Source organism: Barbus barbus (genome assembly GCF_936440315.1).
Source record: "Barbus barbus genome assembly, chromosome: 47".
In the NCBI taxonomy this organism is placed as follows: domain Eukaryota; kingdom Metazoa; phylum Chordata; class Actinopteri; order Cypriniformes; family Cyprinidae; genus Barbus; species Barbus barbus.
Window position 1 is genome coordinate 16,651,012 of NC_136725.1, and position 13,450 is coordinate 16,664,461.

The 13,450-nt window shown below is 37.5% G+C and overlaps 2 protein-coding genes and 1 pseudogene across 3 annotated transcripts; all 3 read right to left on the reverse strand.

Moving 5' to 3' along the window:
* Positions 1–474: 474 nt before the first annotated feature.
* LOC306865873 (olfactory receptor 1468-like) lies at positions 475–1,473 on the reverse strand (the record flags this gene model as incomplete). Its single annotated transcript, XM_079410697.1, has 1 exon — positions 475–1,473. One exon carries the CDS (start codon positions 1,471–1,473, stop codon positions 475–477), a length of 999 nt encoding a protein of 332 aa, XP_079266823.1.
* A 1,938-nt stretch (positions 1,474–3,411) lies between these two features.
* LOC306865874 (olfactory receptor 6B2-like) lies at positions 3,412–6,671 on the reverse strand (annotated as a pseudogene). The gene is made up of 2 exons: positions 6,507–6,671; positions 3,412–4,079 (listed from the first exon to the last, which is right to left on the reverse strand). The product of its transcript is annotated as an olfactory receptor 6B2-like (transcript).
* Positions 6,672–9,746: 3,075 nt separating this feature from the next.
* Positions 9,747–10,745, reverse strand: LOC306865875 (olfactory receptor 51E2-like; the record flags this gene model as incomplete). Its single annotated transcript, XM_079410698.1, has 1 exon — positions 9,747–10,745. The coding sequence occupies one exon, from the start codon at positions 10,743–10,745 to the stop codon at positions 9,747–9,749; it is 999 nt and encodes a 332-aa protein (XP_079266824.1).
* Between the last annotated feature and the right edge of the window lie 2,705 nt (positions 10,746–13,450).

Genomic DNA, 13,450 nt, shown 5'->3' on the forward strand with positions numbered 1-13,450 from the left:
AATTAAATAACAACATAATAACATATTCATATTTAATCACAAATATAGTTACCATGAATTTGTTTGTAGGGAATATTTTAATGCCTGTAACTAACCAGACTAATTTTATAAAACAACGTTTTGTCAAGTTGTGTTTTTTTTTTGAACAGAAGATATATGATTCATGATTCAAAGATGAACAATTATGTTTTTTAATGTACAGTAATTTAAGGAAAAATTCACTGAATCACATGCCTGCATTACATGGTCTTGAATCACTCTCAAGAAAAAGAAGGTTCACCCTTCAAAAGAGACACCTGATTATGTATCATATCACAGAATGGTAGTAACAAGTCACTGTAAGTATAAAAAAAAAAAAACGCACACACACACTGAACATATAACAGTCACAGTTTCAAAAACCTTTAGATAAAGGGAAAAATAAAGGATTTTTCATACTAGCATGACTATTTTATACAAGATTTAATATATTTTTTAGTTTCTTACACAGAATTTGATATTTATTTCTCTTGTTGTAGTCACCTTGTGGCGTTTGTACAGTTCTTTTATGGATTGCATGACCTCTTCTGTCTTTAGAGTGTATATAATGGGATTCAGCATAGGTGGTATTATCTGAGTCAAAGAATTGTTAATTAACCGGGCGTTTGGATGGATCGGTGTTGTGGCAGCTGCAATGTTATTGCTTAAAAGTGGAAGATAAAAAACTGACACCAACAAGAGATGTGAGGTGCAGGTTTTTAGAGCTTTGATCCGATCAACACCATGAGCAATTTTAAGCAGTGCCAGAGAAATGCAGAAATATGAGATGATGATCAGCACTGGAGGCAAGCAAATCAGGAATCCAAAGCAAATTTTTCCCATCAGTAAATTTAGGGAATTATCATTACAAGCTAATCTACAGACAGGACCATAATCACAAAAGTAACTATTAACCACATTAGAACTACAAATAGAGAGTCTATTCAGCAAACCTACATGTACAGAAAAATATATCACAGACACAATCCACATCAGCCCTATGATCAGAAACATGGCTGGTATGGTTACAATGGAATTATACCGTAGAGGAAAACAAATAGCAACCAGTCTGTCATAAGCCAAAGCGAGTAGCGTCAAAGACTGCAGATTCATGAAATGATATACAAAAAACATACTTACAAAGCACAATTCATATGAAATGTCATGGTGCCCAAACAAAAATGTGTCAATTATATTTGGAATCAAAATCGAGCTTCCACACAGATCTGAAAGGGCCAGATGAAAAACACCAATGTATTTGGCTGTGTGAAGTCTGTGGGCCAAATATATGATACACATGATAAATGAATTTCCTAAAACAGTTACAACATACACTAAAGATAAGAACATATAGTAGTATTTCACATGTGGAACATTAGAAAAGCCATTGAGGAAAAATGTGGCAGGACGAACAAAGGTCACATTTGCAGAGGAGTTTGACTGCATGGAGCTCATGATACTTGTTGTCTGGCTTTATATCTTGCTTATTAAAAACCCTGTTATTGAAATCTGTTCAAAAACAAAGAATGTTCAAATAATCATTTAATTTACAAGCACATTGCATTAATGAAAATGATTGAATGTTCTTTGATATAATCATTCTGAACATATTTAATACAAGTCAGGAAAATCACTATACAGAGAAACAGAACAGAGGAAATGGTTTATACTCTACCTTCTCCAAAGTTGCCACCAGCTCATTATTTTACTAGCCATCAAACAAATATATATAGTAGATCATTCTGTTGCACATGAGACTTTAGTTCACCCCTTCTCCCTACAGATTTGGGAGAAAAAAAGATGCAGGAGTAACTACACAACTAGATACTGTTATACAAGTTACCCCCCCCCCCCCCCCCCCCCCCCCCATTTTAAGGAGATACAGTACAGCAGGTCTGACTTGCATGTAGTCTACATAACCATAATATTATTTAAGTATATACAGTAAGCAGTTAAAATTCTCCTAAAAACAGTTCTAAATCTTTTTGTAATTTTTGTATCCAATTCTTTCTCAAGGAAGCTAAACGGGAGAGGGAAAAATATATATAATGTACAAAACGCCCATATATTAAACTCAAAGCTCACAATCAAGGGGTGCAGTTGAGATGAGGGAACATAAATGAAAACCGACGGCATCTTTTGTGGGACATTTTGAAAATAAAAGCTGTGTTCGACATGATTAAATCAATTGGGTGCTAAAATAGGTCAAATAAAACAAAGACAATAATAAAAAATAAAATAATAAAAATAAATTCATAAATAAAACCAGCAACATGCCCTTATCATTCGACTGTTCTTTCAAATTTCAGCAATATTCATCAGCACTTTATTATGAATATTGATATTTTAAAAAAACAACAACACTAAAATATATTATTATGTATATTTCTACCCCAAGCAATATATATGTATATATTGCTTGGGGTATATTTCTCTTACTCTAATAATATATTTTAGTGTTGTTGTTTTTTATATATACACGCCCTAGAAAAGTGGGGTTTTGGACAATATTGGCATGAATCCTTTTTAATTTGTGATAATTTTGCACTGATAAGGGACAACACAAACTACGAAAACATATTTTATTACATAAACAGTTTATACGTAGAAATATTTTTCATTTAATATCCACCATTAGCAGCTATTTACAGCTCTGCATAATCTGGGCATCCGTGCTGTCAGTTTATTCAAACATTGACTTGATACTGTATATTACTGCAAGCCTCCTGAAGGATTGCCCAAAGATGATACACACTGGTTGGACACTAACGGACATCACGGTCCAGTTCCTCCCACAGTAGCTCAATTGGGTTGAGGTCGGGTGATTGGGGAGGCCATTCCATGACAGACATGATGCCAGCTGACTGTTTTGGGAAGTCGTGGCCTAATGGTTAGAGAGTTGGACTTGTAATCCAAAGGTTGCGGGTTTGAGTCTCGGGCCGGCAGGGATTGTAGGTGGGGGGAGTGAATGTTCAGCGCTCTCTCCACCCTCAATACCACGACTGAGGTGCCCTTGAGCAAGGCACTGAACCCCCAACTGCTCCCCGGGTGCCACAGCATAAATGGCTGCCCACTTTTACTCTATCATAGAAAACCTTTAGTATTTTTGTTTAAAAATATACACTCAAAATACATGCCTAATGAACACTGAATTCAGAATGTCTATTTGGAATCTTCACTAAAATTGTTATTATATAACATATATGTATACTAGATTTCGGCCCAAAGTATTTGGCCTGTTTACAACACAATTTATCTTACAAATACAGACAAAATCAAACTTGCTCACAGCTGATACAGTGAGATTAAAGCTATACTTTTTATTTTTTAAATTCTCCTGCTGCATTTCACGCTTCTTTCTGTGGTTGTATTCACCTTGCTGCATTTGTACAATTATTTTATTGATTGCATTATCTCTTCTGTCTTTAGAGTGTATATGATGGGATTCAGCATAGGTGGGATTGTCTGCGTCAGGGAATTGTTAATTACCCGGCGTTTGGATGCAAAGGTGTTATTATCGACACAATATTATTGCTCAAAATCGGGATATAAAAAATTACCACCAACATGAGATGTGAGGTACAGGTTTTTATGGCCTTGATACGGTCAACACCATGGGGAATCTTAAACATAACCAGAGCAATGGAGAAATATGAAATGAGATCAATGTCAGTGGTGTAAAAATCAGAAGACTATAGCAAATTTTACACAATAAAATATTTAGAGAATTATCATTACAAGCTATTCTAAAGATAGGGCCATAATCACAAAAATAACTATCGAGCACATTAGAGCCACAAAAAGAAAGTCTATTCACAGAACCTACAAGTACAGAAAAAAAATGTCACAGAAAAAATCCTTATCAACCCTATGATCAGAAACATGGCTGGTTTGGTTACAATGTCATGATACCGTAGAGGAAAACAATTTGCAACCAGTCTGTCATAAGCCAAGACAAGTAGTGTCAAAGATTGCGTGTTCATGAAATGATATACAAAAAAAAAACATATACAGTCCACTCCATAAGTATTGGAACAGTAAAGACAAAATTGCTCTGTTGGCTGTGGAGTCAAGACATTTGCAAATATGATTAAAATATGAATATGAGACAAAACTACAGAATGTCACATTTTATTATTAGCCATTTCATCACATACATGTTTTACCAAATAAAAAGAACAGCACTTTTAGAGTTCATCCCACTCATTGATCTGAACATAAGTATTGGGACAGTTGAACATAAGGCAGATATAAAAGATTAAAAGCTATTATTTAGTTGCAGATCCCTTGTGCACAATCACAGCAGTGAGTCTGTGACCCATAGACATCCCCAGACTCTTGGTCTCATCCTTTGAAATACTTTTCCCACCCTTTAATGCAGCCAATTCTAATTGTTGTTTGTTTTGGGGAGTTTCTGCCTTTACTCTCCTCTTCATCTGGTAAAATTCATGTTCAATCGGATTTAAATCTGGAGATTGACTTGGGCAATCTTAGACTTTCCATTTCTTTGCCCTTATAAATTCCTTGACTGAACTGGCAGGGTGTTTTGGGTCATTGTCCTGATGCAATATGAAGCACTTCCCAATGAATCTGGTGGCATTTTCTTGAATATTGGTAGGCAAGATGGTTTTGTACCCTTCCAAATTCATTCTGCTACTGTCATCATACATTAAGTCATCAGTAAAGTTGAGAGGGCCTGTTCCAGAGACAGCCATGCATGCCCATGCCATGACACCACCTCCACCATGTTTTACATATGAGGCTGTATGTTTGGGATATTTTGCAGTTCCCTTTTTTTCTCCACATTTTTGCTTTCCCATCACTTAGATAAAGGTTCATCTTTGTCTCATCGGTCCATAAACACAGTTCCAAAACTCTTCTGGCTCATCTTTGTGCTTTTTTGAAAACTCTACTCTTGCCTTTCTATTTTTGGTGCTGGTCAGAGGTTTGCATCTTGCTGTGTAGCATCTGTAATTCTGTGTCAAAGTCTCCTGAGGACAGTAGATTGTCAGAGCATCACCCCAGCTTTCTGGAAGTTATTGGTGATTTTACAGACATGTCTTTTAGGGTTCATTTTCACAGCTTTTATGATATGTCTGTCATCAACTACTGTTGTTTTCTCAGCCGATCAGGTCGTTGTTGGTTGCTAGTGGCACTGGTGGTTTCCAAACTCTTGATTTCTCCATGCCCTTTGTTTTTGCTATAGCTCTAATTGACTTCCTCTTTTCTTTTAGCATCCAAATTGCTTGCTTTTCTCTCAAAGTCAGCTCCCTCGTCTTCTTCCTGGTTTGTGTGCGTCATCATCGAATGCAAGATTCAGAATACAGAAGTAATGGATATAACTGATACAACACATTCCCTGCTTTTAATATCTGAAGAATTAATGCAACAGGACACAGCTGATCACTTAGAAAGATCTGTGAGGCAACTGTTCCAATACTTATGCTCACATCAGATAGAGGGATGAAACTCTAAAAGTGCTGAACTTCTTAGCTGGTAAAACATCTATGTGTTGAATCACCCAATAATAAAATGTGACATTCTGTAGTTTTGTCTCATATTCATCTTTTAATCATATTTGTAAATATCTGAGCTTCCACACAGATCAGAAAGGGCTAAATGAAAGACGGCAATGAATTTGGCTGTGTGAAGTCTTTGGGCTAAATATATAATACACATAATAAATGAATTCCCTACAACAGTCACAATATACACTAAATACAGGAACACACAGTAGTATTTTGCATGTGGGATATTAAAAAAGCCATTGATGAAAAATGTTGCAGGACGAACAAAGGTCACTTTTGTAGAGGAGTTTGAGTGCATGAAGCTCATGATACCTGTTGTCTGATTTAGTCACCTGTGATTAAAAGACATTACAGAAAAGCATTCAATAGCAGAGAATATTCAAGTAATTATTTCATTACCGGTCACAGTGCTTTTATGGACAAACATGTTTGAATGTTATTTTATGTAATCTTATTGAACTAATAATAAAATAATCTTTCAGTAAAATCATTAGAGAGAATCAGAAGGAACACATGGTCTATATACTCTACCTTGACCAAATTGGAATTTTAAGGACCATCTCTATAGACCTGAATACTCCTGCCCCTTCATTCTCAAGCTTGGAAAATTCAGAGTGCTACTGTACACAGAGAATCACTGTTAGTCATCAAGCTAATGGTACCATGTTAATTATGGGTGAATTGAAGTTAGCCCATTGTATGTTGTCAGCATTTATTATGGTAAAGGATAAATTGTCACAGGATGCTATGCTCAGATCAAGAGCACAACATAGAGGAGATCCAATTCACAGTCTTTAGTATATCCACAGGGAAACGAAATAGAAAATCCAGAAAAAGTTCAAAACAGCAAAGCAAATGTATCCAACAATAATATCCGACAAACTTAAACTGAACGGACAGAAATTTAAATACACAGATTTAAGGCAGGCAGAAAGGCAGGCAGGCAGGCAGGCAGACAACCAGGACGGCGATGATGGAGGTAGGAGCCAGGGTGGTGAAAATGGTGGGAGGAGTCAGGATGGAGGGAGGAACCAAGGAGGAGCCCGGAGCAGGAGGAGATGAGAGATGCTCCAGAGCCCATCCAGGAAGATGACCCATTGTGGAGCCGACAGAGGGAGGAGACATGGTGGAGGAAGGGCTGACAACACCAGGGGGCTAAATGATGGAGGTGGAGCAGGTGTGAGAGGAGCCCATGGTGAGATAAGGCAAGGCTATTTATTTCTAAAGCACGATTAAAAACAACAATAAGTTGACCAATGTGCTGTACAGATTCTAAAAACATAAATAAGCAAACAATATATACACAACACTTACACAGCACAGGGTATGGCGATTCTTGAGATTCGCCTTCGAGGGTGTGGCTTATCAATATATGGTCCTTCCTTTCAGGCTGTCTCTGGCTCCCCGCACTTTTAAGAAGTGCATGGATGCAGCTCTTTCCCCTCTGAGGCAGAAGCAAATCCGTATTCTCAACTACCTCAATGACTGGTTCATTTTGGCCCAGTTGGAGGCAGAATTTATATCTCACAGGACCCTCCTTTTCAGCCACTTAGAGCGTCTGGGTCTCAGGGGCAATTTTGCCAAGAGCTCGCTGTCTCCCAGCCAGTGATTATCATTCCTGGGGACAGTTTTCAACTCAGCTCAGATGAGAGCGGTAGTCACACAAGAACGTGCTCTGGCCATGCAGCAGCCCTGGCCCCTTGGAAGAAGCAGCATTTGTGTAAGCAGTACACATCAAAACATGCAGAATAAAAAAGCAGTACATACCATTATCATTGTAATAACGAGCCACAAACGCATCCACTGCTGAAATCCCAGTTTAGTTAGAGGGGTAAGGGTCCACAGAACAACATCCCAGCGAGCACTTTTAGTCCAGCGAAACAATAACGTTGTAATAAGGATAAATATTCCTTTGTTTACATTTCATTTCTTCGGGAGAGTTATTGTTTGCGTCCGTTATGGAATAAATTACGCTCAAAAACAGCGTCTTGGTGGTAAAAAAAAACAACACGGTGCTGTAGCATACAGTTTTACAAACAGAATGAGCCCGTCCACGGAAAAAAAAGTCTCAGAAAAGCGGAATATAGATTATTTGAATTTGGCACTCTCTCTCCTGAAAGCTTGACGCACGCTCTGACGCAGGCTATGACGCTGTCATCTGAACGGGGCGTAACTTAGCGATCTGCTTTATCCATACAAAAACTTTCTCTTTTTTTTTCTTCAACATTTTTTATATGTGAGTGTGTGTGTGTTGTGTGGGGAATGTGGCCGTATCTGCATGATTATCATATGTATGGACGAACATCAGTGTGTTTATTACCGACTCTATGACGGCTATCATTGTGATTCAATGATCAGCTATTATTGATTATATGGCCCATCTGTATGATTATCATCTGTATGGACGCACATCAGCGTGTGATTACTGACTGTATGACCATGTCTGCCAGTATCAGTTTATGTCTGGCAATCAGAATATATACATACATACTATATACAAAACATTTTTTTCTATTTTGTTTCCTTTTTTATTACTCAAATAATTATTTTTGTATTTTTTAGTGCTCAAATAAATCACTTATATGATGTCTAAAATTCTGTCTATTATTTTATAATTGAAAAACTATGCAGGAATATGTATAATGACTAAAATTGTTTGTATAATTCTGCAATACATTTGGTGGTTATTTTTCCTCAAACAGGGAGGTGGGAGGACTATAAATAGTTTCAGAAAAAAATATTGCAGGAATCTCATTTGTTATGGTATCTTCTTCAAATTTGAAATATAAACTCATGAGACATGTGGCTTTCAATCCATTACTTTTCTGGATTGCTCCAGGACTTATTTCATGTATTTGTATATGAAATAAAAAAACAGTCAGTGTGGAAAAATATTTTTCAAGGCACGTCAGTGTCTGTAACTTTTTATCTTTTTGAGCATTATCAACTCTGGATGATGGATAGTAAAGCCTAGAGTGTCTTCTTTCCAAAGATACCTAATTTGTTTGTGTAGCACACTTAGTCAGGAACTGTTACCGTTTTAATTTAGGTAGGTTTTTTTCACCTGTGAGGCCCAAAATGGGGGGCGAAGGTTAACAGGTTAAACTTGTCAGGTCAGTTTACTTGTGTGCTCTCAGCCCGTGGAGTGCTGAGGGTGTACAAGTGTTCTGGAATGATCACCCAGGCCAGGCATGACCTCTGTGAATTTAGTCAGTTTTCGCCTTGGAGATTATTGTTATACTTCCCTATGGGCATTGGGTGCTTAAGCCCCCACAAAGTAGCATACAGTACTACTCTTACTATGTGAAAAATACGAACATTGTATGCGGGTGGTCCAAAAAGTGTAAATTTATTATGATTTTACTGACACCTCCTTCGTACAGAAAACATTTAATGTATTTTATTTTTAAAAGCATTCTTAGAATACATTTGTCTTCAATAAAGTGTTGTTGTCACATATAAGCAGGCCAGTGTATTTTGTACAGTTTCTTTCCTTCTATTATTAGTTACTAAGTGGGTTTACAGATGCAGAAAGCTGTTGTGTGTCATTATAAAGAATACTGTGTATATTGTGCTGGGTTTACTCTATGTAATCGCTTGTCATAATTATTGACTCTATTTATTTTGTTGAATTAACAAGATCTAATAAACTGATTTAGTTCACTGAAGCACAAGCCATTACAAGGTCTGGGATCACCGTCAAGAAAAAAAGTGATCCCATGAAAGTCACTGTTTAATTCACAAACTGAGAGTCTGAGAGTCACAGTCAGCAGAACTCATGCCAGCTAATTATTAATTCAAGACATCTATATATGGAGTTTGAAGTTTTCAGTTCATGATAGTAAAGAAAACATGATGCAGAAGCATTCCTATAAACCTTTGTTATAATTTTTTGACCATTTACCTAAATTTCATTACATTCTAAAGAGAATTATGTGCCGAGACATTTCTTTAATAGAATCTTGACTAAAATTATTTGTATATTGCGTTGAACAAAGGAAGGAAACACAAAGCATCTCAGGTGTCAGGTTACTAGGTTTCAGCCCAGAGGTTTAAACACATTCGCCCGTTTACAACACAGTATCGGTTACAGCATCAAACATGCTATATCAGTGAAGTGTGTTATATATATACTTGTTGAATGATCACAGCTGATAAGCAGTAAGATTATCATTGTTACTGTAATTGTTTTTTTTTATTTTATTTTTTCCAACTGCATTTCATTGTTCTTTCTTGAGTTGTGTTCACCTTACTACGTTTGTACAGTTCTTTTATGGATTGCATGACCTCCTCTGTCTTTAGAGTGTATATTATGGGATTTAGCATAGATGGTATTACCTGTCTCAAAGAATTGTTAATTATCCGGGTGTTTGGATCAATAGATGTTGTTAAGGCTGCAATATTATTGCTTATAAGTGGGAGATATCCGATTGCCACCAACATGAGATGAGAGGTGCAGGTTTTCATGGCTTTGATCCGATCAGCACCATGAGCAATCTTAAGCAGAGCCAGAGCAATGCAGAAATATGAGATGATGATCAGTATGAGTGGTGTGCACATGAGGAGACCAAAGCTAATTTTTCCCATCATAATATTTATAGAATTATCATTACAAGCTAGTTTATAGATAAGGCCTTGATCACAAAAATGACTATTAATCACATTAGATCCACAAAACGAGAGTCTATTCACCAAACCTACAAGTACGGAAAAATATGTCACAGAAAAAATCCATATCACCCCTATGATCAGAAACATGGCTGGTTTGGTTACAATGGCATGATACCGTAGAGGAAAACAAATAGCAACCAGTCTGTCATAAGCCAAAACAAGTAGTGTCAAAGACTGGAGATTCATGAAATGATATACAAAAAACATATTTGCCAAACATGCTTCATATGAAACAACCTGGTGCCCAAATAAAAATGTGTCAATGACTTTTGGAATCAAAGCTGAGCTTCCACATAGATCAGAAAGGGCCAGATGAAAAACAGGAATGTATTTGGCTGTGTGAAGTCTGCGGGACAAATAAATGATAGACATAATAAATGAATTCCCCAAAACAGTCACAACATACACTAAAGACAAGAACATATAGTAGTATTTCACATGTGGAACATTAGAAAAGCCATTGATGAAAAATGTAGCAGGATGAACAAAGGTCACATTTGCAGAGGAGTTTGACTGCATGAAGCTCATGATGCCTGTTGTCTGGCTTTTTCGAGTCACCTTTGATGAAGAACTGTTATAGAAATACAATAAATAACAGAGAATATTCAAGTAATCATTTCATTTCCAGTCATAGCGCTTTATAGACAAAATGCTTGGAATATCTTTGATATAATCATTTTTACCAAATAATAAAACTCTCACTGCAGTAAAACCATTAGAGAGAAACAAAGGAAACACATACTCTACCTTCTCCAAAGCTGCCAGAATGACATTACTATACAAGCCATCAGATAGATATTTATATTAGATCATAGCTTGAGCTTGAGACTTTAGTTGATGGAGCAACGCTTCTCCCTATAGACTTGCACAAAAAGGGGCAGGAGTAAGTCAATGTAAGCCATTATCTAGAAAACATTTTTTTTAAATGTATGAATACACAACTTCAGATTATACATACATACATACAAACAACCCGAATTCTGGAAATGTTGAGACGTTTTTTAAATTTTAATAAAATGAAAACTAAAAGACTTTCAAATCACATGAGCCAATATTTTATTCAGAATAGAACATAGAGAACATAAGAAATTTTACACTTTTATCCACTAAATGAGCTCATTTCGAATTTGATTTCTGCTACAGGTCTCAAAAAAGTTGGCACGGGGGCAACAAAGGACTGAAAAAGCAAAACATTTTGAAAAGATTCACCTGGGAGAACATCTACCAACTAATTAAGTTGATTGACATCAGGTCAGTAACATGATTAGTTATAAAAGGGATGTATTATCGAGGCAGAGTCTCTCAGAAGTAAAGATGGGCAGAGGCTCTCCAAGCTGGGAAAGAGTGAGTAAAAATATTGTGGAATACTTTAAAAACAACGTTCCCCAATGTCAAATTGAAAAGGCTTTGCAAATATCATCATCTACAGTGCATAACATCATCAAAAGATTCAGAGAAACTGAAGAAATCTCTGTGCGTAAGGGACAAGGCCGAAGATCTTTGTTGGATGCCCGTGGTCTTCAGGCCCTCAGATGACACTGCATCACTCATCGGTATGATTCTGTCATTGACATTACTAAATGGGCCCAGGAATACTTCCAGAAACCACTGTCGGTAAACACAATCCGCCGTGCCATCTGCAGATGCCAACTAAAGCTCTAGCATGCAAAAGGGAAGTCATATGTGAACATGGTCCAGAAGCGCCTTTGTATCCTGTGGGCCAAGGATCATTTAAAATGGACTGTTTCAAAGTGGAGAAGTGTTCTATGGTCAAATGAGTCCAAATTTGACATTCTTGTTGGAAATCACAGATGCCATGTCCTCCGGGCTAAAGAGGAGGGAGACCTTCCAGTGTGTTATCAGCGTTTAGTTCAAAAGCCAGCATCACTGATGGTATGGGGGTGCATACGTGCATGCAGTATGGGCAGCTTGCATGTTTTGGAAGGCACTATGAATGTTGAAAGGTATATAAAGGTTTTAGAGCAACATATGCTCCCCTCCAGATGACGTCTATTTCAGGGAAGGCCTTGTGTTTTTCAGCAGGACAATGCAAAACTACATACTGCAGCTATTACAACAGCATGGCTTTGTAGTAGAAGAGTCCGGGTGCTGAATTGGCCTGCCTGAAGTCCAGATCTTTCGCCTATAGAGAAAATTTGGCACATCATTAAAAGAAAAATATGTCAAAGAAGACCACAAACTCTTTAGCAGCTGATTTTTTATCAGTCAAGAATGGGACCAAATTCCAACACCAAAACTTTGGAAACTCAAAACCTCAATGCCCAGACATCTTCATACTGTTTTGAAAAGAAGAGAAGATGCTACACCATGGTAAACATGCCCCCGTCTCAACTATTTTGAGACCTGTAGCAGGCATCAAATTTGAAATGAGTTCATTTTGTACATAAAATTGTCAAATTTCTAAACATAGAGTCTGAACAGTTGTTAATTTTGTTGTGGTAGAATGTTGTTTTAGCAGTGGAGACACTTGCAGAGAAGGAGGAGAGGAGTGACTGATATACACTGAGGTCAGTAGAGTTTTTTTTTATTTGCGCCACTTCCTCTCTGCAGCCCTGAGTCCAGAGCGATGTTCCCGGAGAACATCAGACAGCCAGAGGGCAGGGGAGTTGATGCGTGCTGGTCTGGATGAAAGGTGGAAAAAGTTGTTTTAGCAAGATGTTAGAGTGGCAAAAAATGTCAGTAGCAGTATTTGAGTCCAGTGCTGAAAACTGAGAGGGTGGAGGAAGTGAGGATGAAACCCTAGAGAATAGGCGAGTGGGAGAGAGCGAGCATAGGTTACGCCGAAAGGTGACCTGCGGAGGAGTGTGGGTTGTGTCCGGAGTCAGTGTGAGGTTAAAAGTGATGAGGAAGTGGTCTGAGGTTTGCAACTGTGTAACTAAAGTGTTGTAAGTTGAGCAGTAGCGTGTGTAGATAAGGTCCAATTGGTTACCTGATTTGTGAGTAGCTGTAGCAGACATGCGCTTGAGGTCAAATGAGGCAAGCAGAGTGTTGAAGTCAGCAGCCTGTGGTTTATCTAGGTGGATGTTGAAGTCACCATGTAGTACCAAAGGAATACTGTCCTCAGGGAAGTTTGAGAGTAACGCATCCAACTCATCTAAGCAGTTACCCAGTTGACCAGGGGGACGATAAATAACTACAAAATGATTAACAAAAAATTATAACAGGGTCGGTAATAGTATTTGCGTTTGATTCAAATGAACTGTTTGCCAGTA